General features: G+C 40.0%; 2 protein-coding genes across 7 annotated transcripts in view; both read left to right on the top strand.

Annotated features, from left to right (window-relative positions):
* si:ch211-278j3.3 (E3 ubiquitin-protein ligase RNF19B) overlaps positions 1-5,137 on the top strand; it is a 29,553-nt gene extending 24,416 nt beyond the window's left edge. Inside the window, exons 8-10 of one of the 3 annotated variants that reach the window (XM_036581676.1) lie at positions 1,449-1,580; positions 2,110-2,356; positions 3,768-5,137. In XM_036581676.1, the coding sequence (XP_036437569.1) occupies positions 1,449-1,580; positions 2,110-2,356; positions 3,768-3,963 (575 nt within the window). In that variant the 3' untranslated portion in view covers positions 3,964-5,137. Of the gene's footprint in view, positions 1-1,448; positions 1,581-2,088; positions 2,357-3,767 lie in introns of all 3 variants that reach the window. The other 2 variants (XM_036581674.1, XM_036581675.1) reach the window with 2 other exon arrangements.
* A 3,509-nt stretch (positions 5,138-8,646) lies between these two features.
* si:dkey-71h2.2 (low density lipoprotein receptor adapter protein 1) overlaps positions 8,647-14,063 on the top strand; it is a 64,114-nt gene continuing 58,697 nt past the window's right edge. The window contains exon 1 of one of the 4 annotated variants that reach the window (XM_036581671.1): positions 8,647-9,049. In XM_036581671.1, the coding sequence (XP_036437564.1) occupies positions 8,965-9,049 (85 nt within the window). In that variant the 5' untranslated portion in view covers positions 8,647-8,964. Of the gene's footprint in view, positions 9,095-14,063 lie in introns of all 4 variants that reach the window. The other 3 variants (XM_036581669.1, XM_036581672.1, XM_036581673.1) reach the window with 3 other exon arrangements.

Here is a 14,063-nt window from a genome sequence, read left to right as displayed (position 1 = left end):
TAAACTTAACACTCCTGTTTTTTTTTATTTTGCTTTGGTTTTCCCCTTCCTTATGCAACTGGATTACCTTATATCTAATCTCAGCAAAATCTCCTGAAAAATGAATAACTGTCCGTTTTGACTTGAAATTAAATAGACAAGGGGTGGTCTCTGACTTTTGCATAATACTGTATATCTGATGTTTCTCATTGTGAGGTTGTTGTAAGAATATGATAAGATCATTCAAGCTGTGGCTAGATTTCCAAAAAATGATTTTGTCTCATGAACCTATTATCAAATTTTACCAGATATTTTTGCTTGCTTCAAGAAATAATGATTGAACAAGCAAAAAATCTGGCAGTTTTGTGAGAAAATTCCACAAGATAAACAACTCCACAATGTCTAGATTGAAACTAGAACAAAATATTGAACAATCTTATCACATTCTTACAACAGTCTCTAACTGATTCACCAGATTCAGATTGTATAACCCTGAAACAGTGCTTTGAGCACAGTGGTGAAATCAGTGTCAGCAGTGCAGAAAAAGGCACCTGCACGCTAGAGCTTGATTAATATTTGTTTTGGGGCTGTCAATTGATTAAAATAATTAATAGCAAATAATCATACACAAACTACATTTGTGTAGTTAGTAACAATTAAGTCTTATTTGCCCAAATTTGACCCTAAATAATGTTTTTTTCATTTAAAAATGTTTTGTTAGTTGTATAAGCAGACAAAATAGGCTTCGTCAGAATGTATTTATTACATTTAATAGTTTAATAGCATTATTTTCATTGTGTGAATGCAGTGAGCCTGAACATGAAAATCATAGGATGAACACACCACTGATGCTGAAATCAAACTTCAGAATTGATGTACTTCGATAACAATCAATAACTATAGCTGGTTTCATCAAGAAAGTCATCGATGGAACTTGTTATTCAAAAGCAATATTTGAACAAGAGTCAACAACAGCATGCAAGCAGCTGAGCTTCACATTGCTCTACTGCTGTGGATGGTTTGAGGGGTCCAACTAAGAAAATTTTTTGGCTTTAAAAATGAGTGATTTCAATAATTTATTCTGTTGATGTGTTAACACATTAACTTTTACAGCACTAATCTACTTGCAAATTCACTTGCACACCCAATTTAGCATATTTATGTCCCGATTCCTGCAAGTGTTGCAATAGTGAGCCAATAAAACAATTAAGCAGGCAAATGAGCCAGTCGTGACAATTCCACATTCAAGCAGAACACTGAGGTCTTCCTGGGCTGCTAAATCTGCTACTCAAGTGCTGTTTATACTTGCTGCTCTTCATAAGTGCAAAATTCAGATTCACATTTATAAATTACATGTTAACAGTATTTAAACTGTGTACTCAATTATTATCATTTATACTTTCTATGAGCTAATGTTATCCTTTCTTGTTCTTACCTATGATGATTCAGGCTTCTCTCTGTCTTTTCAGCGGTCGGAGTGCCTCTGATGTTGACATATGTTTACGGTGTGGTTCCTATGTCTCTGTGTCGGAACGGCTGGTGCAGGCCTCAGGCCGAACCCCCTGAAACACGCAAGATCCAGCTGGAGGACCTGGCCACTTGTGAGTCCTCCACCACAAGAATGACATCTGTGACCAGAGTGCCTTTTTTGGACATGATATTTTCAGAAGTACCTCATTTTGTGTGAGACAAATATGCCAAAAATGAATTCTGTAGCAGAGCACAGCTTGCGCCACTGCAGTAATGCATAAAACATATATAAAGTGTAGGTTAAAATGTATATTGTTATATTAGTGAACTGCAAGTCCTGTAAGGGCTTATCATAACTGCCCTTGTATCTTAAGATTGGTAATTTGGAGAAAGAAATAAAGTTCTTAATATCGGTTAATGTCATGCAGTGTAAAAATCTGAAGGCTTTTTCTTGTTTACACTTTGCTTGTGTAGGACAATGTGTTTTAAAATGATCTGAAAAACAATACAAGTTTATTATTAACTTAATGCCGACAACATTATTTATGCTGCATCAGTAACTCAGTTTGAAAAATCACATGATATTGTTTAATCACAGTTCGACCTTCTGATCTGATGAAGTTTCAACTTCTCTTGAAGATCTTTTGTTTTCTCATGTAGTCAGTGATCACTGGACTGGAGAGCCCAAGCCAGCTCTGAACGATGCCTCTGTCCAGGAAGTGAGTGTTAGCGTGGAAGAAGTGGCAGCGTTCCCGAGTACCAGCGCTGTCCTGTCGCAACCTGAGGACTCCTCTGATCCACCTGATGATGGACAGGCGGACAGCGCTGAGCAGGATGACCAGTCGGATGATGTTGATGCAGTTGAGCAGGGTGCCTTCAGCGGCACACAGACTACTTTTGCCTTGAGGTGAATCCTAAATCATCAGATATCGGGACTGATTAACAAGGCTGGACTTCTCAGTAAGAGCGTCCGGTTATAAAGACCTCTACTTCTTCTTCTATTGGATGTTTGGCTTAAATTAACGGACAAACTGAGAAATCCTGCTTTGTGAAATATGTGCATCATCTCTAAAGACCTGAGTGAAATACACTCTTAAAAATAAAGATGCCCACAAAGAGTTGTTTGGAGTGAGACATAGAAGAACCACTTTTGTTTCCCTAAAGAACCTTTCAGTGGAGTGCTCTAAACATTAAAGAACAACACTTTTGTTCTTTAATGTTTAAAGGAACACTCTGTATTGCAAAGGTTCTGTATCAGTTAAAAAGTATTTCCTAAAACCAAATTTCCAGGCCAAGAACTGTTAAGAAACTTTATTTATTTATTTCCATTCACATCACACTGTCCTAATTCATTTCTAAAATGCAGTACAGTTTCAACCCTTAGAAGTAACACTTATAACAAAACTACACTATATGGACAAAAGTATTGAGACACCTACACATTACACCTATAGGCATTCATAGGGAGTTGGTCCCCCCTTTGCACTATTACAGCTTCTGCTCTTCTAGGAAGCTTTCTACAAGATTTTGGAGTGTGTCTGTGGGAATTTTTGTCCATTCATCCAGAAGAGCATTTGTGAGGTCAGACACTGATGTTGGATGAGAGGGCCTGACTTACAATCGCCGTTCTAGTTCATCCCAAAGGTGTTTAATGGGATTGAGGTCAGGGCTCTGTGCGGACCAGTCAAGTTCTTCCACACCAAACTCACCCAACCATGCCTGTATGGACCTTACTTTGTGCACTGGGGCTCAGTCATGCTGGAACAGAATAGCGCTTTCCCCAAACTTTTATCACGAAGTTGGAAGCAAACAATTGTCCAAATGATCTTGGTATGCCAAAGCATTAAGATTTCCCTTCATTGGAACTAAGGGGCCCAGACCAACCTCTGAAAAACAACCCCATAGCATTATTCCCCCTCCACCAAACCGTAATGTTGACCCAGACTCGTCCATCAGTCTGCTTGTGGACTTGTTCACTTTTTTCCTATCTCAAAGATGAATGTTTTAAGTACTGCTTGTCTGATGATGACAGTTTTGGTGGTCTTGCACAGTTGTTAGAAGTCCTATTTGAAACTATTTGATATTTGACATTATACTTTGTGTTGGAAGCTTTTGTGTATTTTACTGGTTAAATATATGTTTTCTGCTTTTTTCTGACACTGAAAAAATGAATAACTTGTACTTTATGGCCATATTGACAGGAAATTGAATACACTAAAGGGTGACAATAACTACATTTAAAAACTAGCAAAACAATGATGATTCTAGAGATCTATAGATTAAAGAAATACGCTGGTATTGCTTTTTTTCGGATGCAGGGAGGGGACCAACATTGAGGTGCGGGTGGAGATCGAGGCTCAGCCGCGGAGAGGCCGTCAGCCCAGCCTCAGCAGCGTCCTCTCTAGCAGGAGCCTGTCAGCAGAATCCCTGCATCACTCGCACGAACCTCTCTGTGCCTCACAACAGCTAAAGAGCGGAGACCCCCCGCCACTCACTGAGACGGACAACGTCTGAGCCACAGCCAGGCCACACCCGCTTCCACCGCCCACTGCACCGCCCACCAGCCGCTTCTAGCCTCTGCCTCCTAATGCAGAGTCAGCGACATGGAGACGAATGGAGTGAGAGAGCAGGAGAATGAGAGAGACACCAAGAGAGAAAGAGTTTAGAATAAGGAAAGAGGGCATGGAGACGAATGTCCAGGGCAGCTGCCCAAAAAATGCCACGAAGAGGATTACTGACTATAATAGTGTCTAAAATGACAGAGAGCATGTTTGTCAACTAGTCCCATGGGTGTTAGCTCTTCTTTTTTTACACTGTGTTGCAGTGAAGAGGTTGCCTACCCGGATGGTGTTCTGTTTAATTTATTTGTTTAGCCCTTCTTATAGCTACAATATATACCCTTGTACTTAGCAGCTATTTGATTTCACCCCCCCCTCGAATAACAATAAATTGAAGAAACGACCGCATGATTTCTTCTGCAAGGTTCTGTGGCCTAATTTGATTTGCAACCGTACACTGCCACGGTGTGGAATCCAATGCTTCCTTGGCTGGAGATTATAGTGCTTCAGGCTACAGTGCAACAGGGTATCTAGGGCTTTCCCTTATGGTGTTCATTCACTTGAATTATGCAAGTTTTTACATAACACCAGGCCACGTCCCATTTTAAGTGAGAAGCAGTGGAAACAATGGGATAGATTTAGCCCTCATTCATACTTCTCTACTGCTGTAATCTCTTAAAACAAAGCTCCCTGTGTGTAGCAATTAGCTAATAAGCCCTGTAACTTTATCAACGCAGTTAAAAAGAACTTGGCCAAAATGTTTATGATCCGTAACTGTATTCTCCTCAGTGTGTAAGACCACAAATGGCTGACTGATATTTATTTCAACATGCATTGTTTTATGATGTTTCTAGTGGGCCACCACTTCTCAAATGACTGATTGAACCAAGGAACTAGGTTCAACTTAGATAACAGAACTACGTGGGCTCTTGTTTACACGGTGAGATTGATATCTATACAGTTGTATGCAAATGTTTGGGCACCAAATTACATGTTTTGTTAATTTTCTAAATGAAAATGCAGCAAACTATGTAAGGAAATGAAACAAATTCTGTAAATGTTACTCCTCAGCTACTTTGTATTTGACTTAAAAAATACAAAACTAATACTAAAGCTATGATCCCGGCCAAAGGGAGTGTTAGAATATACTGAATTTGTACATTAGTACAAATTCAGTATATTCTAACACTCCCTTTGGCCGGGATCATAGCTTTTGGAAACCTTGTGTTTCTTGACTGACTGTGTCACAATTGCTTCTAGAATTTGCTGATATTTAGTGGGATCAATTCTTCCTTGTAGTCATGCAGTATTTTCTGTGCCACTTGCTGCCACCCAGAACCAAAGCAAATTAGATGCACCCCTATACTTAACAGTTTGCAAGGTGTTCTTTTCATCAAATGCTGCTGCTTTTTTTTTTTCTCCAAACACTTCTTTAGTGATTGTGGCCCTAGAGTTCCATTTTATTTCAGTTCACAGCACTGTCCAAAATGCCTCTGACATATCTAGATGTTTTTCTGCATACTTCAGATATTGACTTATGATGAGGTTGCAGGTGAGGTTTCCTTTTAATACCTTTACAGTGCAGATCATGTTTGTTCGAGCAACACTGCTTGGTATAACAGAACTTCACCACTCCTATATCAGCTTAACCGTCCTGCAGGTCCTTTGCTGTCATATGGGGGGGGGGTTGCTTTTCAGAACTGCACATGAGCAGTTCTATGTGAGAGTTTTGTCTGTTTTCTGATCTTCCACAGCCTTTACTTGCCTTCACTTTCACAGCCTTCACTTGCCTTCACTTTCACAGTTCCTTGCCTTCACTTCCATAGTTCCCCTTCCACTTCAAAAAACAACATGTAATTTGACCAGGGGTGGCAAAACTTTTGCATACAACTGTATACCATTAGCTTGGTGTGCTGTAGACTGTACAGGAGTAGATATCATGTTTGCCCAGCTGTTCTTAGTACATGAGGAACCACTTCTAAATGTCCATCCCTGAAGAGGAAGAAGAGAGCCATGGTAATATGGACGATAAATCTGTTTTCAACTGCTGGAGTATAACAGTCCCTCAATTCACACCCACAGCATATAGAGGCATGGAGGCTCTTTACAGAAAACACCCAGGTCTGCTCTTTGTGAGTCAGCACTAAAGGAAAACCTCACTTCGGCATGTCAAATGAAGCCTCTGCTTTCCTGAAAAAAGCCAATTGATAAAATCCCCTGAATTTGATGTTTGAAAGAAATCACTAGATGTGGGTTGGTACCCATGGATCCAAAGTTATCGAAATGTGCAATGTAGGCTTGGAAAAATGGCGCATAAATAAACATTCTGAAAGATGAGCCTTGTTCTTGGCAAGTATGAGTTTTTCTAGTCTGATTTAATATATTTCTTTATTGTCTTATTAGAAAACTACTGCCATAATAAACATGTCAAGCTTTACCTGAGTGTATATTGTGCCTATTAGATTACATATCTGAGCTTGGTCACGCTGCCATGCTGTTTCTCAGTGCTGTAGTAACTGTATAGCACACAAAGAGGGAGCTATAGGACAGGCTTTGAATTGTATGAGGCAGAACTGCAAGGACACTGGCACACTACATTGCTTCTACAGAGCAATGTTGAATGTTGTCGTAGTAAATAACTAGGTTTCTGAAGTAATTAATAAATAAATGAAAATACACTTACAATCCTCAGTCTTAAAACAACAAAGCGTCTGACCTGACATGGCATTTTTTAAGAACAAGAAAGGATGTGATTGAGGACACATTGCCCTAAAAATGTAAGTCATTCTAAAGAGATTATTGTGCTTTGCCCTTTTTGTAAATTGTGGAGTCATAACCCAGCTACTTTGCTACTTTTGGGAATGCAGTCATTTGAAAGAACATAGCTTGATATCAGAGGCTTAGCTTTAAAAATATGTTTGTGCTTGTAACTTTACACTTCTTTCAAAGAAGATCACTAAATGTAGGTGCATAACTAAAAAAAATAGTTGACTGAGGTTTTTATAATAGGCTAGCCTTTATGATTAAAAAAGCATTTGTTTGTACAATCTAGACTCCAGCCTGTAGAATCAGAACCTTGCTATACAGTTACTACAAGAACACAGTCATATAGGAGATTTTAGTTTGATAGCAGTTAGGGTAAGCAAGGATAGCCTGCAAACAAAACATATAAGTTTCATGAAAACTTAATACATTAATTAAAAAAAGACTTTAGGACACCTGCTATATACCACCAGGCTAGTAAAACTCTAGCTATTTATACTACATGAATACAGTCCTTTAAAGGTTTTAGTTGGACACCAACTGGGGTATCTGCAGATGACTATATAGCCTACATGTGAAAAACAACTTTATACACCTTTCAGAATAGACTTCAGGGTGCTATTTGGCTGTTGTAGACATCTTTTTTGTTCTGAAATAAATGCCAAATAAATGTTTCCCATGGCTTTATACTATGCCTTTATACTAAGCCTGTATCAGCTTAATGATTAATGTTTTTATCTTGTATTTTACTATTACAGATGTTGGAACACTGCTGTGAGGACTTGATTACACGCAGCCTCAAGAGCTTTAGTGAGGTGCTGTACTGATGTTGGATGATTAGTTCTGGATCACAAATGCCACTTCAACTCATCCCAAAAGTATTGGACAATGCTCCATCACCCCAGAGAGCACAGATCCACTGCTCGATGGCCCAATGCTGTGGGGCTTTATACCCCTCTAGCTGACACGTGCCATTGGTCATGGTGACCTTAGGCTCATGCAGCTTCTCCAGAACATCATATTCTACTGGCTTTGCTTTTCTATGTAGATTATACAGGCTATCTCTGTGCAACTGAGCACCCGTGTCAGCAATGGGTGCACCGTAAAATAACTAAATTCAGTAATCAGAGGGATGTCTGGATACTTTTGGACAGTGTACTTTGCCAATACAGGAATGCAGTCATCTGAAAGATCCCAGTTTGATAACAGTTGGAGTATGTGAGCCTATATAGCCTACACATATTTCCATCAAGTGGAAGCACGTATGACGTGGAAGCCTGTATAAAGAAAATAAAATGGGCCCTAAGATGGAGCCATCTTAAAAATCTTGCCATCTGAAGAGCGAATGTGTGATCTTTAAGGTAAGAGGAAAACCAGACAGAAGCTTCCCCATGAATACCCACACCACGATTTAGACAATCCAAGAGAATTTTATGGTCAGTTGTATCGAATGCAGCAGTAAGATTAAGCATAACGTCACTGTTCATAGAAAAACATTTTTATTTTTCTACACCATTTGAAAACAGCAGCTGCCCTTTACACTGTGTAAAAATATCATGATAATTGAACAAATAGAAATGCTTTAAAATCACTTGGAATAAAATCCCTGTACATTAACTTACATTAAAAGCTAAGACCGTTTTTGCCCTCTCCTGTAAAGTTACTTTTTGGGAGTTACTAGTTTTTCTGGGGACAGTGACGATAATTAAAATGACAGTCACCAGAGTCAAGTGAAAGTAGTAAATCATTTATACACATACACATATATAGAAACATTTAAATAAATAAATAAATAAATAAATAAAAAAGTTAAGCCTTTTACATCTTTTCAAGGCTTTAGGGCTCAATCTTGCAACCGTAGGCTTCTGATGTGGTCTATTTTGATGATTAGCCTAATGACTACACACAGGACTCTCTCCCTCCGCAGTCCCCGCATTTTGATGTTAGATGAGGATGTAGGCGTGGCCAGCGCGAGCGCGCACCTTCTCTTCTGCACAGTGCGCGTGGAGAGGAAAGGAAAGGGTTAACGGCGCTTTTCTCTCACGGACGACCCTAAAGCGTGCTGTGTAGCGTTGCTCCCCTGTTCTCTATCGCTCTATCCTCTCTTCCTTCACAGGCTGCTCCTGCGCTCCCAGCCCGAGGAGGAGGAGGAGGAGGTGGAGGACTCCACCTGGCAGGCGAACACCTTCACGGCATGGATGCGTTAAAATCCGCCGGCAGGGCCATCATCAAAAGTCCGGGAGTTCCGCGGCACACATGGGGAACCTCCAAGCACGAAAGTGAGTAGTGATCAGTGCTGAGGCGGCTGTGTGAGTGACCACGCGGTGAGTCCAGCACGTCTGACATGATAACGCTGATGAGGCGATTAGCACACGTTACCTGTGAACGGCTGAACTTCTAATCCCTCCAATAGACAATAGCATATGTGTTTATTTACACGCAATGCTGTAAAACGATCTGTAGATGGATGTTTTCCGATGGATATGAATGTCGTTCTGTTCGCAGAGATTATCAGCAGTCCACTACTGGCTTTGTTTCTGAGTCAAAGGGGAACTCCGCCGCTTTTTCAAAATTCCACATTACATTAAGTCATTCAGAGTAGTTTGATGTGAAATGTTCCGTTCTAAAGAAACATGCAGTCAGAAATGTCCACAGTGGTGGTGATAGGAACCAGGCGTCTGAAGAGTTTAATGCCTCACAGAAAGTTATTACATAAAAATGGTTAGATATATATTCTGGTGCATTATTTTAAAGTTTTGTGTTAAAGTTTTGGCCTAAAATGTATTTTATTTAATCCGTTCATGGTGGAGGGGTACATGCAAAGTATTGTAAGACAAAAAAGACCCCAAAGAAAACTTTTTTTTTTTCTCAGATTTATGACTACCATGATCAACATTACATATAAACACTCACAAGACACACTGGTGAATTTGGATAGTAATTAAAGTGGCTATTTTTGTTGTAGACATCATAACCTCTGGTTCCTGTCACCACCGTTGTGTAAATCAGAGTTTGAGAGTTTCTCTACAATGAACCACTTCATATTTAACCACTCATGAATGACTCTGTTTACATCTCAAGGACTAAATTATTCAGACATTTTGAAAAATTGGTGGAATTCCCCTTTAAGTATTTAATATACAAATGATACAATAATATTTTCAGCATAACAACCTGAGTGAAAAGCAGAATCTTTGAAATGTTTGAATTCCAGAATTTTGTGGTATTTGGTATGTTCCCCTTTTGCTTTTTAGTTAGTTGGCATGGACACCAGAGGTTTGTGCAAAATCCACATGAGAGTTGTCTGAACATGGGATTTAATGCAAGGGATGAGACTCAAAACAACAACAAAGGCCTTAATATAGTCTGTGTCACAAATTTGCTTACATTTGAATAGTGACCCAAAAATAGTGCAGAATCCTGTATATTTCTTCTTCCTTTTACTGGTCATAACTTTGTTTGTTTTAAAATTTTCAGAATTCTAAAACTTTATTTTCAGGTTTAAATGAAAATGAACTCCCAAATTTTCTGTCTTAGACTTTTGAACTTGTATATACAACCATAAGGTCAAAATAAAAGTACAGTCTTTATTAATGTCTTATACACGCACAGAATCACACATTTTTGCCCTCAGGCCATTCAATGCCTGATGGCTGATTTAGCTGGGTCTGTGTGTCTGTGTGTAAGTGGTCCTGTCAGCCGTTGGTTTGTTGGGGGAAGAGAGTGAGCTCAGTCTCTTTATGAAAGTGCCCGTGTCACATGTGGAGTGACAGGCAGTGAGGACTTTGTGGCAGACTGTAGCCTGCGGTCCAACACACTGTCACTCTGATGTGTGAAACGGCAGCTACGAGAGTCGTTCTTGGGGGAAAAAACCATCCCAGCCTCACACTCGAACGTATCACAAAAACGCTATGCTAATTCTGCAGTTAGAGCTCGGCAAAACGCCTTTTTGACTGACACTTTAGAAATTAGCCAAATTAATTATTAAATTCAAGTGTGTGTGACAGTGTAATTTGATATGCTCTCATTGGATTAAATTTTAATGATTTCCCAACGTTTGCCCGTCTCTCAAGCAATACATTACATTTATGAGGCAGAGCTAACAGGCTGGGGTCAAACAGTCTGGGTTTAATTGCTGCGGGTTAGTGGTTACAGAGCTGGACTGGTAGCTTCTTAATTGCTCATTAGCCTGCTGCCATTCTTTTTCATGGCTCATTCAGCAGTTCTGTTAGCTCCTAAAGGCATGCTTGTTGCATTTTAACATCAAGCACCCAGTATCAGCGATAGGGATGATGATACCCATGACTGATACCACAAAGCAATTTCAGATGTGAATGCATGCTGCAGTGTACAAATGCCAGTAGACAGAACTTAACAAGTTGGCGATGTAGGTTGACAAGCAGCAGTAAAAATGCTCATGGCAAAATCTGTAACGCCAGTATTTCATTGAAAGGCAGTAGTAGTGGATGATATACCAGTTGGAGTTCTTCCTAAGTTATTGGTTTCACCAGTATGTCAAAAATGCACTGGATAATGCAACAAACAGCATAAAACATGCTAAAGTGAGGCGCTTACTTCAAAGCGTGAGTCACTTCTTTCAGTGAACACTCATCTGCCGCTGTGTAGTCAGTTACAGTCTGAGGTAATATTACTTCACATTGTTATTGAGGGAGTCAAAGTTGAAGAGATATGACGGTAACGGCCAGTCTTTTGAAGTGATGATAGCCTCTAGCCGTGGTTCGGCCTTTAGCTGTGGTATAGCCTTTAGCATAGCAGCCCGCTAGCTGGGCCTGTGTGTCCACTAACCCCACCTGCAGTGCACCTCCATCATTCAGCTGTATCTTGCAGCAGCAGAGTCTCTTGATTGTTGGCTATGAAAGAACATATTTGTGCGATTAGCATGAATAACTCAATTGTAAGGCCAACACCAGCAGTATAGTGGCATGTAGCTCTAGTTTTTTGTGCTATTGTGTGCCCTTATGTACTCCACTGGCACAGTGGTATAGCAAACACTGTGCTGTCAGCCCTTCCACTGTATGAATGTGTGTAAGTCTGTTTCACTGACTAGTGGTCTGCAGCACATCCAGGAGCGCAGTGTACCTGTGAACTGTGTACTAATTGCCTGGCAAAGACCTCTAGTACAGCTTCTGTTCAACCAGTATAGAATTTTATCAAGGAAGCTTATAGACATATAGTAGCTCTCCTGAAATAACAATAGTGAAAGATAGTTGTTTATTTGCATCATCTCCAAATTGTCAGTCTTGACAGCAGACTGATCAAACGCGGCCCTGTCCATGTCAATCAGCAGAGCTGTGTGTGATTTGCAGTCAGCTCACAACAGAGACCCAGAGGATGCTGAGGGAATAGTGTGAAAACCTGAATTTAATAGCTAAATAATATTGCCTCTATTTGCATAGAATCCATGAATATTCATGGTGTGAAGCCTTTCCAGCCATGGCTTTGATGCAGCACTGAGAGATGGCTGTAATTTTCCCCCCACAGAAAAAATAAATGCGGCTAGTGGTTATCTATTCTCTCTCCTCTCAAATGTGTGAATTCAAAGCAGTGGAGTCCAATGCCATATTTCCATTTCTGATGCCAAGAGCGAATGTGAAAGCTAAGCACATCCTGGTGGAGTTCCTGGTGGCCATCATCTGTCGAGGTCACTGCGTTGGCGTGAGCAGGAAAGCTGGGGCATGTGCCCACAGAGAGGGGCTTCTGTCCCATCTGATTGTGTCATGGAAATGCAAGTGACTGTTCCAAAGGTCAGTTTGATTGCTAAGAGCAGTAGGACACCCTCCCCCATTTTCTACAGCTCTGCTTGTGCTGAGGCTATCTTTTCTTGGTGTGTTGCACCATATGTAGGTTACACAGTTAGGGGATGCCAGTTTGTTCCACATTGATAATGTTCACTGACTGGACATTTTATTAGAATCACCAACATAGTGGATTTCGCCTTGCTGGTGTATAGTAAGGAACTGTAATGCTTACTGTGATGCCCAAGAGTGGAAAATATGTCTTAGTGGTGTCAAAATTAACTAGGGCTGGGCAGTTTGACAATATATATCATTATCATAAATTATGTCACAATACAATAAAGTATCCTTGTCTGAAAATATCATGAAGATCGTCAGTACTTGTAGAACACTGACCAACTGCATGTTTCATTATAAAGAGAGCAAAATAAGTCCTGTTTAATTGGTCTTAGTGCAACACAGTATGTGAAATACTGAATAAAAATCATTGCATTTACAGTTTTTGATAGCATTTTTAAAAGGTTGTTCTTTTTTTAAAACTGGTTGTTTTTTCTCAGTTCCACTTGAGATATCAGATATCTGAACAAAATAAATATTGTGACATATCGTGTATCATGAAAATTTCTTAAAGCATTACAATATTTATTCCAAATCGCCCACCTCTAAAATTAATGTTGAGGCTATGACGTTATGACTATAATTTACATAGAAAAGCACTTCCAGCAGAATGTGACACTCTGGAGCAGCCACACATAAGCCTAAGGTCACCGTGACCAGTCCCAGCCATCAGCTAGACGGGTATAAAGCCCCCAGCATTGGACTGTGGGCATTCTCTGGAGTGATGTAGCTCCATCCCGGTATCTTTGGGGTGAGTTAAAGTTCCAGTGTTCCAATTTTTCAGTGCATTTCTATCTTAAAATCAGTGGTTACTGTGCTAAAGAGAGACAAAACCCCATATTAATACCCTTGATTTCAGAAAAAACATTGGATTTCTGCTGTAGTGTTGCCTGACATTCAGTATAATTCTAGTGTAAGTGTTCTTGTTATCCTCACTCTCCCCTGTTGTACACAGCAGGCTGCATACATGTGGCATTTATTCAGTGCTTCCCTGCTTAATACACAGTGCCAGTCCCTTTCAGCTAATGGGTGCAGCAATTTCAGTGCATTTCTATGTAAAGGAAACAATGTATCTATGGAGTCCAGGATGAACTGTTCAGGGTAGTATGTGGGTGAGTCTGTCAGGTGTCCACTTAAAAGCTTCTGAAGAACGAGATGCTGACGCCAGAACTGTCCTCTGTGACTCTTTTCCAATTAACGAGAGTAGATAAGACTCCCACTCACACACACATACTGGCTGGGAATACTGCACTGCAACACACACTCACACATGGTGGAGTGTACCGCAACATTATTATTATTACTGTCATTTTTTCTGACACATACAACCATATTGATAGTGTTTCTGCAGAATAATCCTTTCATCTGTTTGGGTCTTCAGATTTCTGTATGGCTGGTTTATGATACCCCTGATTGTATC

This window comes from Colossoma macropomum, unplaced genomic scaffold, assembly GCF_904425465.1.
Source record: "Colossoma macropomum unplaced genomic scaffold, Colossoma_macropomum, whole genome shotgun sequence".
In the NCBI taxonomy this organism is placed as follows: domain Eukaryota; kingdom Metazoa; phylum Chordata; class Actinopteri; order Characiformes; family Serrasalmidae; genus Colossoma; species Colossoma macropomum.
This window is presented reverse-complemented; position numbering and strand designations above follow the sequence as displayed.